We start from the raw sequence: 13,270 nt of genomic DNA on the forward strand, positions 1-13,270 counted from the left end.
ACATTAAATCCAAGAGTAAAATGTAAAGAAACATGTTTTGTGACTGAGTTGCTGCAGTGGGTCACGTTCTCTACCACCATATACAGCGCTTCATTATGATTTATCTCCCATAGGGACAACAGGAGGCCACTTCAGCTGTGATCAGCTTACCAACAAGATCAGGACAGTAATAGCAAACCAAAACCCAAATATATTCACATTAAAGTTGAAAAGAATTGCTATGTTATGGCAGGTAACCGTGTCCCAAGTAATCTAAAGCAACATTTATGTAATCATAATTATAACTGAACTTAAACTTGATTACGACTGATTCTAGTATTACAGTGTACCTGCAGTTCTGTGTGTGGTTTGTCCACATGGTAAAGCTGTTGCTCAGCTGCTGGGTCCAGCCGCTGTCAAACACAGTAGACCTCCTGCCCCTCTGTTTCATCACTTTCAGTCATATTAAAAAGAGGAAAACTGGAACGTAATACATTGTGTGCATTAGCTAGCACACAGCCCACACATTCTGAGCATGTCCCAGTCGCTAGCTTTGCATAAAGTTAGGATCTGTTAATGTTCCCATCAGTTGCTATTGGGACACTCATTAGCTATTATTCTAACACTGCGGCAACACTTCAGTACAAAGCAAATACAAGTGCAAGCAAGTACAAAAAAATGATCTCTATTTATAGGACTATTGTTGCAGTTGTACTTTATTAATCCCTTTCTCTGTCAATACATACAATTAACCAGGAAATGGTAATAAAGGAAGGGGGGGCAGACCCTCCAACAACGCTGATTCTATGGCTGGGGAATTGAGCAGGATATTTTGTGTATAAAATAAAAACATATGAGTGGGTAGATCGTTTACTGAAACAGAAACAGGGAGAGAAGAAGTGTGCTACTTGATATTACAGAACTTCAAGGGCCACGTTCTTGACAACAAGTAAATATATTGGCTTCTCTAATATATATACATACATTTATTTGTTTTGGGGTTTTTTTACACGGACTAATCACGTCTGCAGGACATGGCAGGATCGGTGTCTCCTCAAGCAACCGCTGATCACTGCAGAATAACACTAATTAGACAGAGGAAATGCTTTCTGATCAGCAACACACTGGCAGGACAGAGGAATCCTCTTCTTCTCACACCGCATGCCTCTCAAAAGAACGGTTGCTCACGTGCAGTGCACGCTAAAAGACACGCGCGCCCGCGCGTCTCCCACATGCATAGAAAGCGCAGTGTTTGTCCCTTGAATTAGACTCGGTTCCCCCTTCCCATCCACTGCGTGGTTCATTCCAGCGCTGCTGTATCCTCAGAGCGCGGTGTGTTTCTGCCGGCACAGGCGGCTCAGCCACCCGGCTATCAAGACCAGCAAAGTCAATTTCGATGGGGAGACCGAGCAGGCATCTTGTCGTGCAGGACTGCTTTATGCTGAACTGTTAATGGGGTGAGTTATTTCCAGACATGCATAAATCGTTGCCGGCGAGTTTTCTTCTCAAAGAAGAAGAAAAGAAATGAGGCTTTTTTTTAAAAGGTTATAGTGTTCAAAAAGTGAGGCACTGATGTTGAGATGATGTGTAACAAGTGTCTTAATAGACATCTATAACTAGAGTCGAGTGCTGGCGGGAAACCTCGTGGGACATGCGAGCTCTAGAGGGAATCCTGCGTTTTTAAACGGTGAAGTCGCTGATGTCGTTCACTAAACAGTGCTCATGTGAATGTTTTCACTGAGTCTGAGGAGCAGGCTGCCGGTTTGCAGAAAACACCTTCCACCGAACCAAAGTGCGAAAGATTTTCACCGCAAGTTAAAGGTTTTCTTAATGCCACCTTCATCTTTTTAACATCACCAAAGCCAAGGACAAATGTAGCTACACACCTTCCCTCCTTTTCAACTGCAAATGTCAGTGCTGAAGCCTGGGAGAAAACTGTCCTTGGTGGAGAGGAAGAGTGTGTTACAAATGAGCACACAGTCGCTTCACAGCGGAGACATTTGCACAAAGAGAATACCCCTCACATGCTTTAATCACGATGCTGTAACTGTGTTTGGACTCAAACATGAAATGACATTGAGAGTTTTGTTTTTTAGTTATTTATTTTTACCCGGACCTTCACCTCATAACCTTTAGTGCTTCGTTGGATTTATTTATTTATTTTTAATCAGCTTATTGCCTAGAAGAAACAAAAGAAATTAAAGGAAAATGTGTGTAGGACTTGCAAATTAGTATTGTGCTGCTGAGGAAAATACACTCACATGGTCATGGTCCAGAAATAGCCTATATGCAGCGAAATTTAAAAAAAAATAAAATAAAAATCCGGAGCACTGACTGCAGTGTGGCTTTCCTGCAAAAGCACGTGAAGCCCAGAAAAGGATTTTAGTCACTGATTAACTTGCTAATTTTTAAATTATAATAAAACATATGCTGACTTGGGAATATCTCCCTGCTGCAGCTGCCAGGCACATAAAAATTATGTATTATTATAACTTGTGTTTTCACCTCTGTTCTCTGGCATCGACATTAACAGCATGCGGACCTTATGAGAGGTAACGAGATGTTAATCATCCTCTGTCCCTATTTACTCCATACAGCTAAAGCAAAATCCCAACAACTCTCGGTTAAATGCACCCAGTGAACCAGCTGGCACTGGTATATCTGCAGACAGTGACTGACCCAAAGTGACACTTTCCCTGCACAGCTGTCAACAAAACACCAAAAGATAGACTCAGATTTATTCAGCTGTTATCCTTTGACGCCGGTGAACGTGTTTATGTCTCTTTGTTTAGCAGCTCCTCCCTCCTCCCTCCTCTCACATATATTCACATTTACATGTGTTTGTCTGCCTTGTTTCTGTTTTTCACAGGGTGAGTGACAGCCGCCATTTGAGGGAGGGAACAGGCGTGTTTGACAGCGTTTTCCCTTCATAACGGTTGTCCAATTTCATGGCTATTAGGTTTGTTAATAAGAGTGGGGAGAAGAGAAAGCAGAGGGCCTATTGGTGTGCTTGGTTGGACCCTTTGATTAGAGGGTCTGGTTTGTGATGCTAAGAGACAGTGTCAGATGTCACACAAATACACCGGCTGACGGGGACATGGCGTGTATTGTTATTACCCATCGGGCCTTATTGATGATTTGTCCAGCGCAACCTACTTGGAGTAAAAAGATGTATGACTAAGGAATTTCAGGAGGAACTCAGTGGTGTCTTAGATTCTTTTTAATTCCTTGTTGTCCTTGGAAATTCAAGAAATATTTGATTTATTCATCAGCTTAATGCTTCAGTAATTCAGCCAAAAGTAATGTCATTACATGCCAAACAGCAACAAGAATATGATTCAATTGATTAAATCGTGCAATTTAAAGCAAACTCAATTAGAGTAAGCTATTTCATCTGAATTATATGCATTAGCTACACTCATTACGGACACTGTCCCTGCGCCCAGGGGCCTGGGAAAAAGCTCGGCAAGTCGTCCAGATCCCCTCATTACAATGCCCCAAGAGGAAACATGCAAAATGAAAGATTATGTTTAGTATTCAAGATTAAAGCTCCACTTTAAAACGTTGGTGTGGCGGACACTGGGTCATGGAAAGAAAACTGAGATCTGCATTTTTTTTTTTTTTTTTTTTAACGCCTGAGAGGATTGTTAGAGGCAGGAGGAGGTCGTAGGAACAGGTTAAAGCGGGAGGTGTAGCTTAAACTGAATGTTTCTAAATAGGAAATTAAGATTAATGATTAAAATTAACATCTTATGAGACTGTTTAATCAGGCACATCGGAATATGTTTCCAAAACATGATGCATGAAATCATTATTGCCCCCAGTGATGCAGCAAAAACTGATGTGTCTGTGAGCCAGATGCTTCACACTTACCATAATAATGTACTCCAGACAAAAAAGATAGATTTCTAAAGTTCCAGTGTTCTTCTGTGTATTTATCATTTAAAATTTGTAGTCTCACTGAAATAACAGTTGACTTATTTATTCGTTTGTTTAAATATGCCACTTGCAAATAAGTTGGTCTGTTCATTCATAGAGCAGTTGTAAGAAAATCAATACCAGGCCTTACAACATCCGGCTGACAGACAGCACAAGCACTCGGTGATTTGAGATTCGTTGTTTCTGCACTGTTGAACTGAGCCTCTCCTGTGAATGTATTGATAGAGTTGGCATGTCAAATCTTTTCTTTTGTGAATCTGAAACGTTGACAGTCCTACGTTAACACAGAGTATCCCTGCAACATTCTCTCTTATGTGAATTGAAATTAGATGCTGTTCACCAAACCACTTAAAACATATAACTCCAAAATATTTAGCAGAGGGATCTCTCTGCTGAATATTACATTCCTGAATGAGTTTACAACAAAGACTCGCCTTTAAACTGTTCATTTTGCGGGAGAGGTCTGACTTTGATGCAAATCAGAGGATAACAGTGGGATGATGAAACTGAATATTTATGGTCTTTTTCAGACCCAGAGATGTCCCAGAGTACTTCTGAGCCTTTTTAACAGCAGATGAAATTGCACTTGAAAGTTGTAGGTAGGTTGCTTGACAGCTGTGAGATACTCAAGTGCTTTTTACTATTGTGAGCAAATCACTAAAGTACCTCTCTTGCAAACTACAGTGATGCGTTTACACAAGGGTGCAAAGATGCATTAAAAGCTGCTATTTTTTTTTAAGAGTACTGCATCTCTTTAATCTAGTTTGTTCCTCTTCTCTATCCCTGCTGCAGAATGCATCAGTTGTCTGCAGAAACTGTGTCTGAATTGTCTTGGCCCTTGGCTGCAGGGCTGTGAGCAGCTACCATGACGTATCCCAACACCAGCTTACTGACAGCCAACTTCAGCGGAGCTTCTGACGACCATGACTCCGGGGGAAACATCTACCGACCCTTTTCTGTTTTCAGCGTGCTTACTCTTACGTTACTGGCAATGCTGGTTGTGGCCACCTTCGTATGGAACTTGCTGGTGCTGGTGACCATCCTGAGGGTGAGGACATTCCACCGTGTGCCCCACAACCTCGTGGCTTCCATGGCCATCTCTGATGTGATGGTGGCCGCTCTGGTCATGCCCCTTAGTCTTGTCCACGAGCTGAACGGCAGGCTGTGGAAACTGGGCCGTGTGCTGTGCCAGGTGTGGATCTCATTTGATGTGCTCTGCTGCACAGCCAGCATCTGGAATGTGACGGCCATCGCGCTGGACCGCTACTGGTCCATCACCAGGCATCTCCAGTACACGCTCAAGACACGTAAAAAGATCTCCAATGTGATGATCGCTCTCACTTGGCTGCTGTCGTCCATCATTTCCCTGTCGCCTCTCTTTGGCTGGGGGGAGACTTACTCGGAGGGGATGAAGTGTCAGGTGAGCCAGGAGCCGTCCTACACGATCTTCTCCACCTTTGGAGCCTTTTATCTGCCGCTTTGTGTGGTACTGTTTGTTTATTGGAAGATCTACAAGGCTGCCAAGTTTCGGATTGGCTCCCGCAAGACCAACACAATAACACCCATGGCTGAGGTGATTATTCATTTTTCTTTTTTAAATCCATTTTCTTAAGGTAATCCCTCACCTTTATAAGTCAAAATATCACTATTCTCTCCCTTGTCAAGGTAATACAGGTAGATCAACAGTCCTTGAAACCACTCAAGGAACTGGAATAAGCAGTTAGACTGTGACAAGCTGACACTGTGCCACTCAGACTGGCCTGAAGATTGGTCTGCAATGGGTCAGTTGCAATAGCTGGAAAACAAAGCCAGTGAGGTCATGATTAGGTCTGACAGGTCAGGTCTGATTTACATTGGAAACTGCAGTGCAGATGGAACGACAAGCAGAAGACATAGCACAGCAGAAGCCAGCTGCAGTGTGCAAGAGGTGTTACACTGACGACCGTCAAAGAGAGGTGGGAGACAGTCAGGTAAGGAGAGAATTGATGGATGGGAGAAAGTCCACTCAGGAGACTGTAGGTGCCAGGAAGGAGAAGCATAATGCCCGTGGCAAATGCCCAGCAATAGAATCTGAGTGTAGAAAATGTAGGAAGTCACTACTAGTGGAAAGACTTTTACACAGGAGCAGTCCGTGAGGAAAACCAGGGCAGTGCAGAGCATTCAGTAGAACAGGTAAATACAACATATTCTTCAGTTAGGTTCAGAATTGATTATGAAGCCAAGGTTACTGTGTTACTGTACTTAACATGAAACCGTTCAGATCACCAAGGCCACAGAGGAAGTCAGTTGTGCCTAGCAGACCCTAGACAGCTTTGCAGGGACATTAAATTATTGGTAGTTCACTGCTAGCACTCTTTATAAACAGAGGAAGTACATCTTTAACACATTCATAACAAGAGGGTCAGACAGCTGTTTCAGTGGAGATGAGAAGTTACAGGACAGGAGGCCTCCTTCTATAGATGCATGGAAAGCTGGATGTTCAGGTGTACATTCTTCCAGGATACTGTGGTCATTGCTAAAGCATTGCCATGCAGCCCATGAAAAAGCGAGTAGTATCACACAGTGAAAAACTCATGGTCAGCCTGTGAGGTCCTTTGTAGCGTATTTCCATAGCCAATCAGGCAGGAAATATCAGAGCACACATAACAGACATTAAGGTCTGTGAACATGCAAAGTATGAGCAAAGGAAACAGTGTGGTGGCCCAAGATATCTGCTGATATTCAAGACTTAGTGGAAACCTGCCATTTCTGCCAGGAAAAAAGAATGCACAGCACAAAGAGCCATTATAACGCCTTTGTCTGAATGACCATGGCAACAGATAGCCACCAACATATGTGAATATGGAGGCAAGCACTACATTGTAATATCACACTATCACTCATGTTACGTGGAAATTTTGCACCTGCCCACAACCACAGCAAACAAACTTGTTAAGACACCGAAATCCACATTTGTGAGATTTGCCATTCCTAAATACATAGTTAGCAACAAGGATGCACAATAAAGACTCTCAGAGACAGTATGATGGTGTGCATGTCACGTCCAGTCCTCAGCTCACAAAATTGACAAGCACAACGTGCTGTTGAAACATCAAAAAATCCTCAACAGGACGACCCACTGTTAGCATTAACGTGGATGTGACATGCTGTCTTTTGAGAGATCAGACTCTAGGAGTTCCGGTCCGTATGAGTTTGATGAGGATAAGGTATAGAAAGGACAAGCATCCATCATCTCAGAGAGCTGAGACTGGGAACACAGACAATATGAAGTCAAGCCTAGAGGCAGTGGGAACCGAAATATCAGGACTGTGGTCGTGGACAGTGACAGTAATGGTCTCTGACTGGTAGAGACGAGGTGTAATATTCAGCTACGGAGGTAAATCCTGAAGTACTGAAGCTGAAAATAAGGGAAAGTTAGTGAAATCAAAAGTGTTGTTTTTCTTGTCACTGGAGAGTTAAGCTGTTGGCGAAGTTATGTTTGTGATGCATTTAGGTGTCCGTGTTAGCGTTATTGTCTGTTGGTAACCTTCAGACCTATAGATTGGAGATTATTTGAGCAGGAGTTGTCGAGATAATGTGTAAAACGTGGGTTAGCGGAACTTTGTTCAGCTACTGTTCATGTTGAGATGCTCTTGTGGACTTGTTAAACCACATATTCTGAGTACAGATAAAGCCTGCAGTTTATTTGACACCCTCTCTTACATCAAATGAATATTTTGCCTCCTGCCCCTGACCCACAGATATGCACAATTATGTATTATTTTGTCTGATGATATATTCAACAGTAATCTGGGAAACATAACTATCTAACGTATGACCATACAAGCAAATAATTAAAGCAATTCAACTCATCACTACCAGATTGTTAATGTGCGTCAGCAGAAGGTAGAAGGCTATAAATACCACCCCCAGCATTTTTAATGGGCCCCTGCACCCTCCTGGCTGTGGCGCTTCTCTAATCAGCACACGTAAAGGTCTAGCTCTATTCCGCCAGCATTAGCAAACATTTAATCAGGCAAATTTCCCCTGTGAAAATTGAGTCGGCACCCACTTTTCACCCAGAATTATGGTGGGAAAAACCCTCCCAAAACTCCTTCGTGAGAGAGATTCCGCCAAGAGTGGACCACTTTTTTCTTTCACCTACAAAAAAGCTACTTATGAAAATCACTCAGAAAATCACTCAAAATTGCCAAACATCCACAGAAAGGAGAAATGTTTCACAGAAAATACACAGTGAAGGCTTTTATAAAACTTCCATTTGTGTAATGCATTTTGCGATTTCTTCCAAATCCTCAAGATACCCCTTAGTTATGCAAGTATAACATCAGCTGGCCAGAAATTAGGACCTTGTGGTCAAGAAGGACCGCTCGTTGAATAAATTAGCCCTGTCTTCTGTTGCTTTGATACACTGCCTTTAGTGTCAAGTTTCATTGCACAAGCAGTCACTCTTGTAACCATAGCCATTAAATGAAATCTATTTTATTAATCATATTGCTTTCCACAGACATACTCACAGCTTATGGTTGTACTGTACGTGTCTCATTACCCAGCCAAAGTCTATTCTCATCATGTCCCAGCATACACTGATGAGTCAAGGCAGCGAGCCCTGAGACGAGCCTGCACGGAGCTGTGGTGTGAGCGATGAGCATCAGCATTCAGGATAATAAACCTCCTGCTCTCATCCGTCAAACACACACTCAAAGACATTAAGATATACACTGATACACAGGCCACCGGAAATAGAGTGTACTGATGGGTAAGGTGTGCATACTTTTGGCCTAGACGCACAAACCGATTGATGCTAAAACACTACAATGTAATTGGTCTTTTAGCTTCCTTACTGAATTACCTGACCTTCAACACAATAAATACACTTAATCTTTCTTTCATGAAGACGTACACTCCTTTTAGCATATGAAAGACGGTCCTCATCAGAGAAAAGACAGCATCGGTGACAAAGTATGTGACTTTATACACTCACTCCCCCCTGGAGAATGTGGTTTACAACCCCTCAGCTATCAGCCATAAGATGATTGATGATGAACACCTGGTCTGTTTCCAAAGTTCAAAAAAATCATGTCTTGTCTTTTTCACTCTTCAACTTGCAAACAGATTGGACAAACAAAAAATAACCTGTTTATTAGCGAAGATCAAAGACTTTGGACTGAGGTCGACTGCTTTCAGTTGCTTCCTTTAACCCTGACCACGATTTTCACCTGTCCTTTAACCAACTAGGTGCAGTTCCTCAAACATAATCTGTGAAGAATTTATGGCAGGTGGGCCCATTAGGTACTTACTTCTATGCACAATTAAACAGGCGCAGGCATACATCATAAGAGATATACAAATACACACAGAAGAAGTGCACAAAAATAACAAAAACATTGTTGGCATTAGGAGGAGACTAGGAAGAGTGGAACCAGGAAAACATGAAACTAGATTTTGCTTTGAAGTGAGCTGTTCGAGGTCTCACCTTCTTCATGTGTGTGTCATAGTCATTGATCCACTGTGTTTCTATAGTCAATATGGTCTATAGAGGCTTCTCAACAAATCCGACCAATCTAAAACCTCCCTCTCAACAACCCTGTGCTTTGAAGGTCTGCTGCAAATAGATTTGCTCCATCCATCTCACCAGTTTTAGACCCTGCTGACCTTTATTGATTTAACTAAATTTACTTCAGAGGGTACAAGTTTCTCCATTTGTGCGCAGGTTTTTCTTTAAACAGAATACGACAGTTAAGACTGTTGGTCTGTGGGCTTTCATATGGACGGTTAGACTCCATGAAAGCTGTTAGGTTGCTGAATGACCTGGCGACTTCGCCTGATAAACAGAAAATGAAGTCAGCCTTGAGCTGTGCTTGGCAACAAATAAGAGAGGAGAAAGTCAGCAGATTAATGTTGACATTTTCTTTTTCCTTTTTCCCAGCTCTGCAATATGTTTGTGAAATTGTGCAAAATAGGCTGCTGGAAAATGCAGATTAAGACACAGCTTTGGCTTTGTTCTGTGTGTGTGTGAAATGATTCGAAAGAATGAGTTCTGGCTTGCTGATCCACCTGTTGATTCACACTTTTGTTCAGCAGCCTGCAATCCATCTTCTGTTGAGCTGCCACAAAAATTTCCAGCAATTGCATTTTTGGCCCGTGTTGCTAAATATATTGTTTTCCTGATTCTAATTCTAACCAGGTTTACTTGATTGATAGATTAATGAATGAACTGAGTGACTGATATGATGTCTGATTGGTCGCCCCGCAGGTAAAGGAGGAAACACAGCAGCCACAGATGGTGTTTACTGTGCGCCATGCCACTGTGACCTTTCAGACAGACGGGGACACGTGGCGCGAGCAGAAGGAGAAAAAAGCAGCGCTGATGGTAGGCATTTTGATCGGCGTATTTGTACTTTGCTGGATTCCCTTCTTCATCACTGAACTCATCGTCCCGCTGTGCTCCTGTGACATCCCGCCCATCTGGAAGAGCATCTTCCTGTGGCTTGGATACTCCAACTCCTTCTTTAACCCGCTCATATACACCGCCTTTAATAAGAACTACAACAATGCCCTGAGGAGCCTCTTCTCCCGACAGCGCTGAGCCACTCTGCACGCTCAGCAGACACACCACCAGCATTCACTCCACCGTGTTAACTCCTCCAGACAGGGACGGACTAACCTGTCTGTATCCGTCACTCCATCATCTTTCAGATGGATAACAACCAGCAACTGTGTCTGAAAAACTGTGTCTTTAAAAATGTGTTACTTTTATTTAACGTTTACAGCATTTTATGTTTTCATGTTTTGTCCGTTGCCATGATGAGGTAACCTCACAGCTGGACCGAAATGGGTGTCTGTGCTCCTTCATCTACAAAGAGGAATGAATCTGTTGTGTTGTGGCAGTGCTGTCTTCACGTTGGTTTCTTTCAGCGGTTCCAGGCTTATTAGGGAGAAAGGCATGTTGACTCCCTCATAAACAGTTTCATCATCATATGTGCGGCTGCTGGGAATAATTTCAAAGTAGAGCTGCAAGAAATGAACCAGAAAGTCTTTTAGAACTGAACGAAATGAACTTCATAAATAATAAACCGACCTTCTTTCTTAAACTTGACAACAAAAATGTTCATTTTTGCAGATAATGTTTCAAGTTAAAAAATCTGTGTGGCTATAAAAGGGGACCGTATAGGACCTGAAACTGCCTGACAGTGAAGCGATAACCTCCACCTTATAGACGGGTGCACATGAACTCCATGGCTTGACATGGAATTAACACGTACTTGTAGTTCAACGTAAAGTCTTTCCTCTGATGCTGGTCAGCTTTACAACAATTCTGCTTACACCTACACACTCTCATGCCTTTTTATCAAAGCAGGCAAATAGCAGAACACATTTTATTATTCCCATCACCTGTGAATAAATGCATTGTTGATAAACTGCAGCCACGAATGATCACATCTCACAGCAGGAAGTGTGGAAGCAGGATCTTGACAGCTTCTGCGGCTGGAGAAGTCAGTGGAAATGAAATCGGATTGAATATTTAAAACAAAAAAAAAACAGGGACATGTGATGCTGTTGGGGGTGAAGTATGAGTTGTTACGTTACGCCACAGTAGTGAGTTTATGGCAGTAAAAGACACACACAAGCATCAGTCTAAGTTTTTTTCTAAGTGTTGGTCTTCGTATGTTGTATCCCTTGTTTCCTGCACACGTTGCCACTTTCTGCTCATTAGCGTTTATCACTGTAGAATCAGTAAGTGAACCTTTATTTTGTCATGTAACAAGCTGTAATGTGAGGAATCAAGCATGAGAAAGTGATCCTCAGCAAATAGTCGTGCGACGTGTAAGTGACCAACCTCAAAGTTTTTTGCACAATATGTCATTAAATATTAATTTCTCTGAGGTTTTTCTCAGATTGGAGGAGACTGAGTGCGTTTGTTCAATCTATCTAAAGTTGCTGTCCTGTGAAAAGCATTTATCTCCTTATCTGATTTTGAATTCTTCAGCCAAACAGGAGGATTAAGTGTAAAGCAGCCCATGGCATTTCAATTTTAATAATAAAAATACGTCCAAGGATTGATAAATCTCTCTGTAAGCAAGAATCAAGTACAGATTTGCTTCATACTAGTCTCATCCTGCAGTTCCTCTCTAGTTTTCCAGTCTTTTGTTATGATTACTTGTAAGTATTTCAGTATTTAAGTGTAGGCCAGATGCGTTAGAGAACCTCTCAGTCTTGTTGATTACCGGAGGGATCCGTCCTGACCTTTTCAGGAAGATCATCTCCCAGCTGAGTCGATGTCTGGGCTATTTTTTATAAAAATACCCAACAATTCTTCTGCTAAAGCAACTAACAAAGGGGAGCAAGAACAATCCTGCCTGATTCCTTGTTTATGCTGTAATGTTTTGCATGTTCCCTGAGGGAGAGAAACTGAATTATTAATGTTGTAGAACATCATGTTAAGTACCTTAATAAATGTTGAACCAGAAACAAATCTTTTGAAATTTTCAATATTTTTTGTTCAGTTGAATCAAAAGGTTTGCCTGTACCCACTTTGGGCCTATTTCAACCGATAAGTAGTTTGTTATTGGTTATTAGTTTCAGGTTGTCACTACCTTTAATCCTCAGGAGGTTTAGGGAATACCCCTGTTTCATGGTCAACATTAAATTGTTTTCAGTGAGCTCCTTTTTGGCATTAAATAACATTTTCTTTATGTCTTTCCCGAAAAAAAATGTAAAAGTTTGAGGTTAAACCATCTTGACCAGGAGCTGACATCTGCTTTAAATCGATTTGAAGAATATATGGTTGAGTACCTTCATGACATAATGAATCCCACATGAATAGCATGAAGAGTACAATTTAAAACAGAATCAATAAATTTCTTCAGAAATTGCTTTTGTGTCATGAAGATTCTCTTTCTTGTCTCCTTTTTTCCAAGACCAATAATTCAAGATGTATTTGTTTATTTATTTATTCGTTCATTTAATGGATAGACTCCTCACCTCATATTTAAAATACTTTTAGTTTATTATACAGTATGTATCTATTTCTGTGTCACTTCTGATTTCCATTAAGATCTTTACATCTTTGACATATTCTTATTATTTTAACAAATCATTAAACTTCCAGTAATTTTGTATATTGAGATATTAAGACATTGAGACATTTGGCACAAAGTTTTCAGAGTCATTGAACAAAGATCCGTTCTTGATCTTGATCTCCCATTAATTTGCATCCAAGAAATTTGTTTCTTATGTCTTTTTTGTCCCTCTAAATATCAGTAATGGAGGTGGCATTTATGAATTCCTTCCAAACCCTACTGTAGTGGTAATCATTATGAACAGATGGACATCTATCTAACCACACATTTGG

General features: G+C 41.4%; 1 protein-coding gene across 4 annotated transcripts; it reads left to right on the top strand.

Moving 5' to 3' along the window:
* The first annotated feature begins 812 nt into the window (after positions 1-812).
* Positions 813-12,840, top strand: htr5ab (5-hydroxytryptamine (serotonin) receptor 5A, genome duplicate b). 4 transcript variants are annotated; one of them, XM_046371985.1, is made up of 4 exons: positions 818-1,436; positions 2,849-2,938; positions 4,711-5,491; positions 10,172-12,838. In XM_046371985.1, the coding sequence occupies exons 3-4, from the start codon at positions 4,784-4,786 to the stop codon at positions 10,502-10,504; spliced, it is 1,041 nt and encodes a 346-aa protein (XP_046227941.1). In that variant the 5' UTR covers positions 818-1,436; positions 2,849-2,938; positions 4,711-4,783; the 3' UTR covers positions 10,505-12,838. The 4 variants fall into 4 exon arrangements, with proteins under 4 accessions (XP_046227945.1, XP_046227941.1, XP_046227940.1 ...); XM_046371989.1 differs by lacking the exon at positions 2,849-2,938 and having other exon boundaries at positions 813-1,436; positions 4,711-5,338; positions 10,172-12,840; XM_046371984.1 differs by lacking the exon at positions 2,849-2,938 and having other exon boundaries at positions 819-1,436; positions 10,172-12,837.
* The last annotated feature ends 430 nt before the right edge of the window (positions 12,841-13,270 follow it).

This window comes from Scatophagus argus, chromosome 18, assembly GCF_020382885.2.
Source record: "Scatophagus argus isolate fScaArg1 chromosome 18, fScaArg1.pri, whole genome shotgun sequence".
In the NCBI taxonomy this organism is placed as follows: Eukaryota; Metazoa; Chordata; class Actinopteri; family Scatophagidae; genus Scatophagus; species Scatophagus argus.

What these genes read in the sequence shown, in the direction of transcription:
- htr5ab (XM_046371985.1), top strand. Translation starts at nt 4,784, where the DNA reads ATGACGTATCCCAACACCAGCTTACTGACAGCCAACTTCAGCGGAGCT. An exon ending in CAATAACACCCATGGCTGAG is followed by an intron (nt 5,492 to 10,171) that starts GTGATTATTCAT and finishes GTCGCCCCGCAG; the next exon opens with GTAAAGGAGGAAACACAGCA.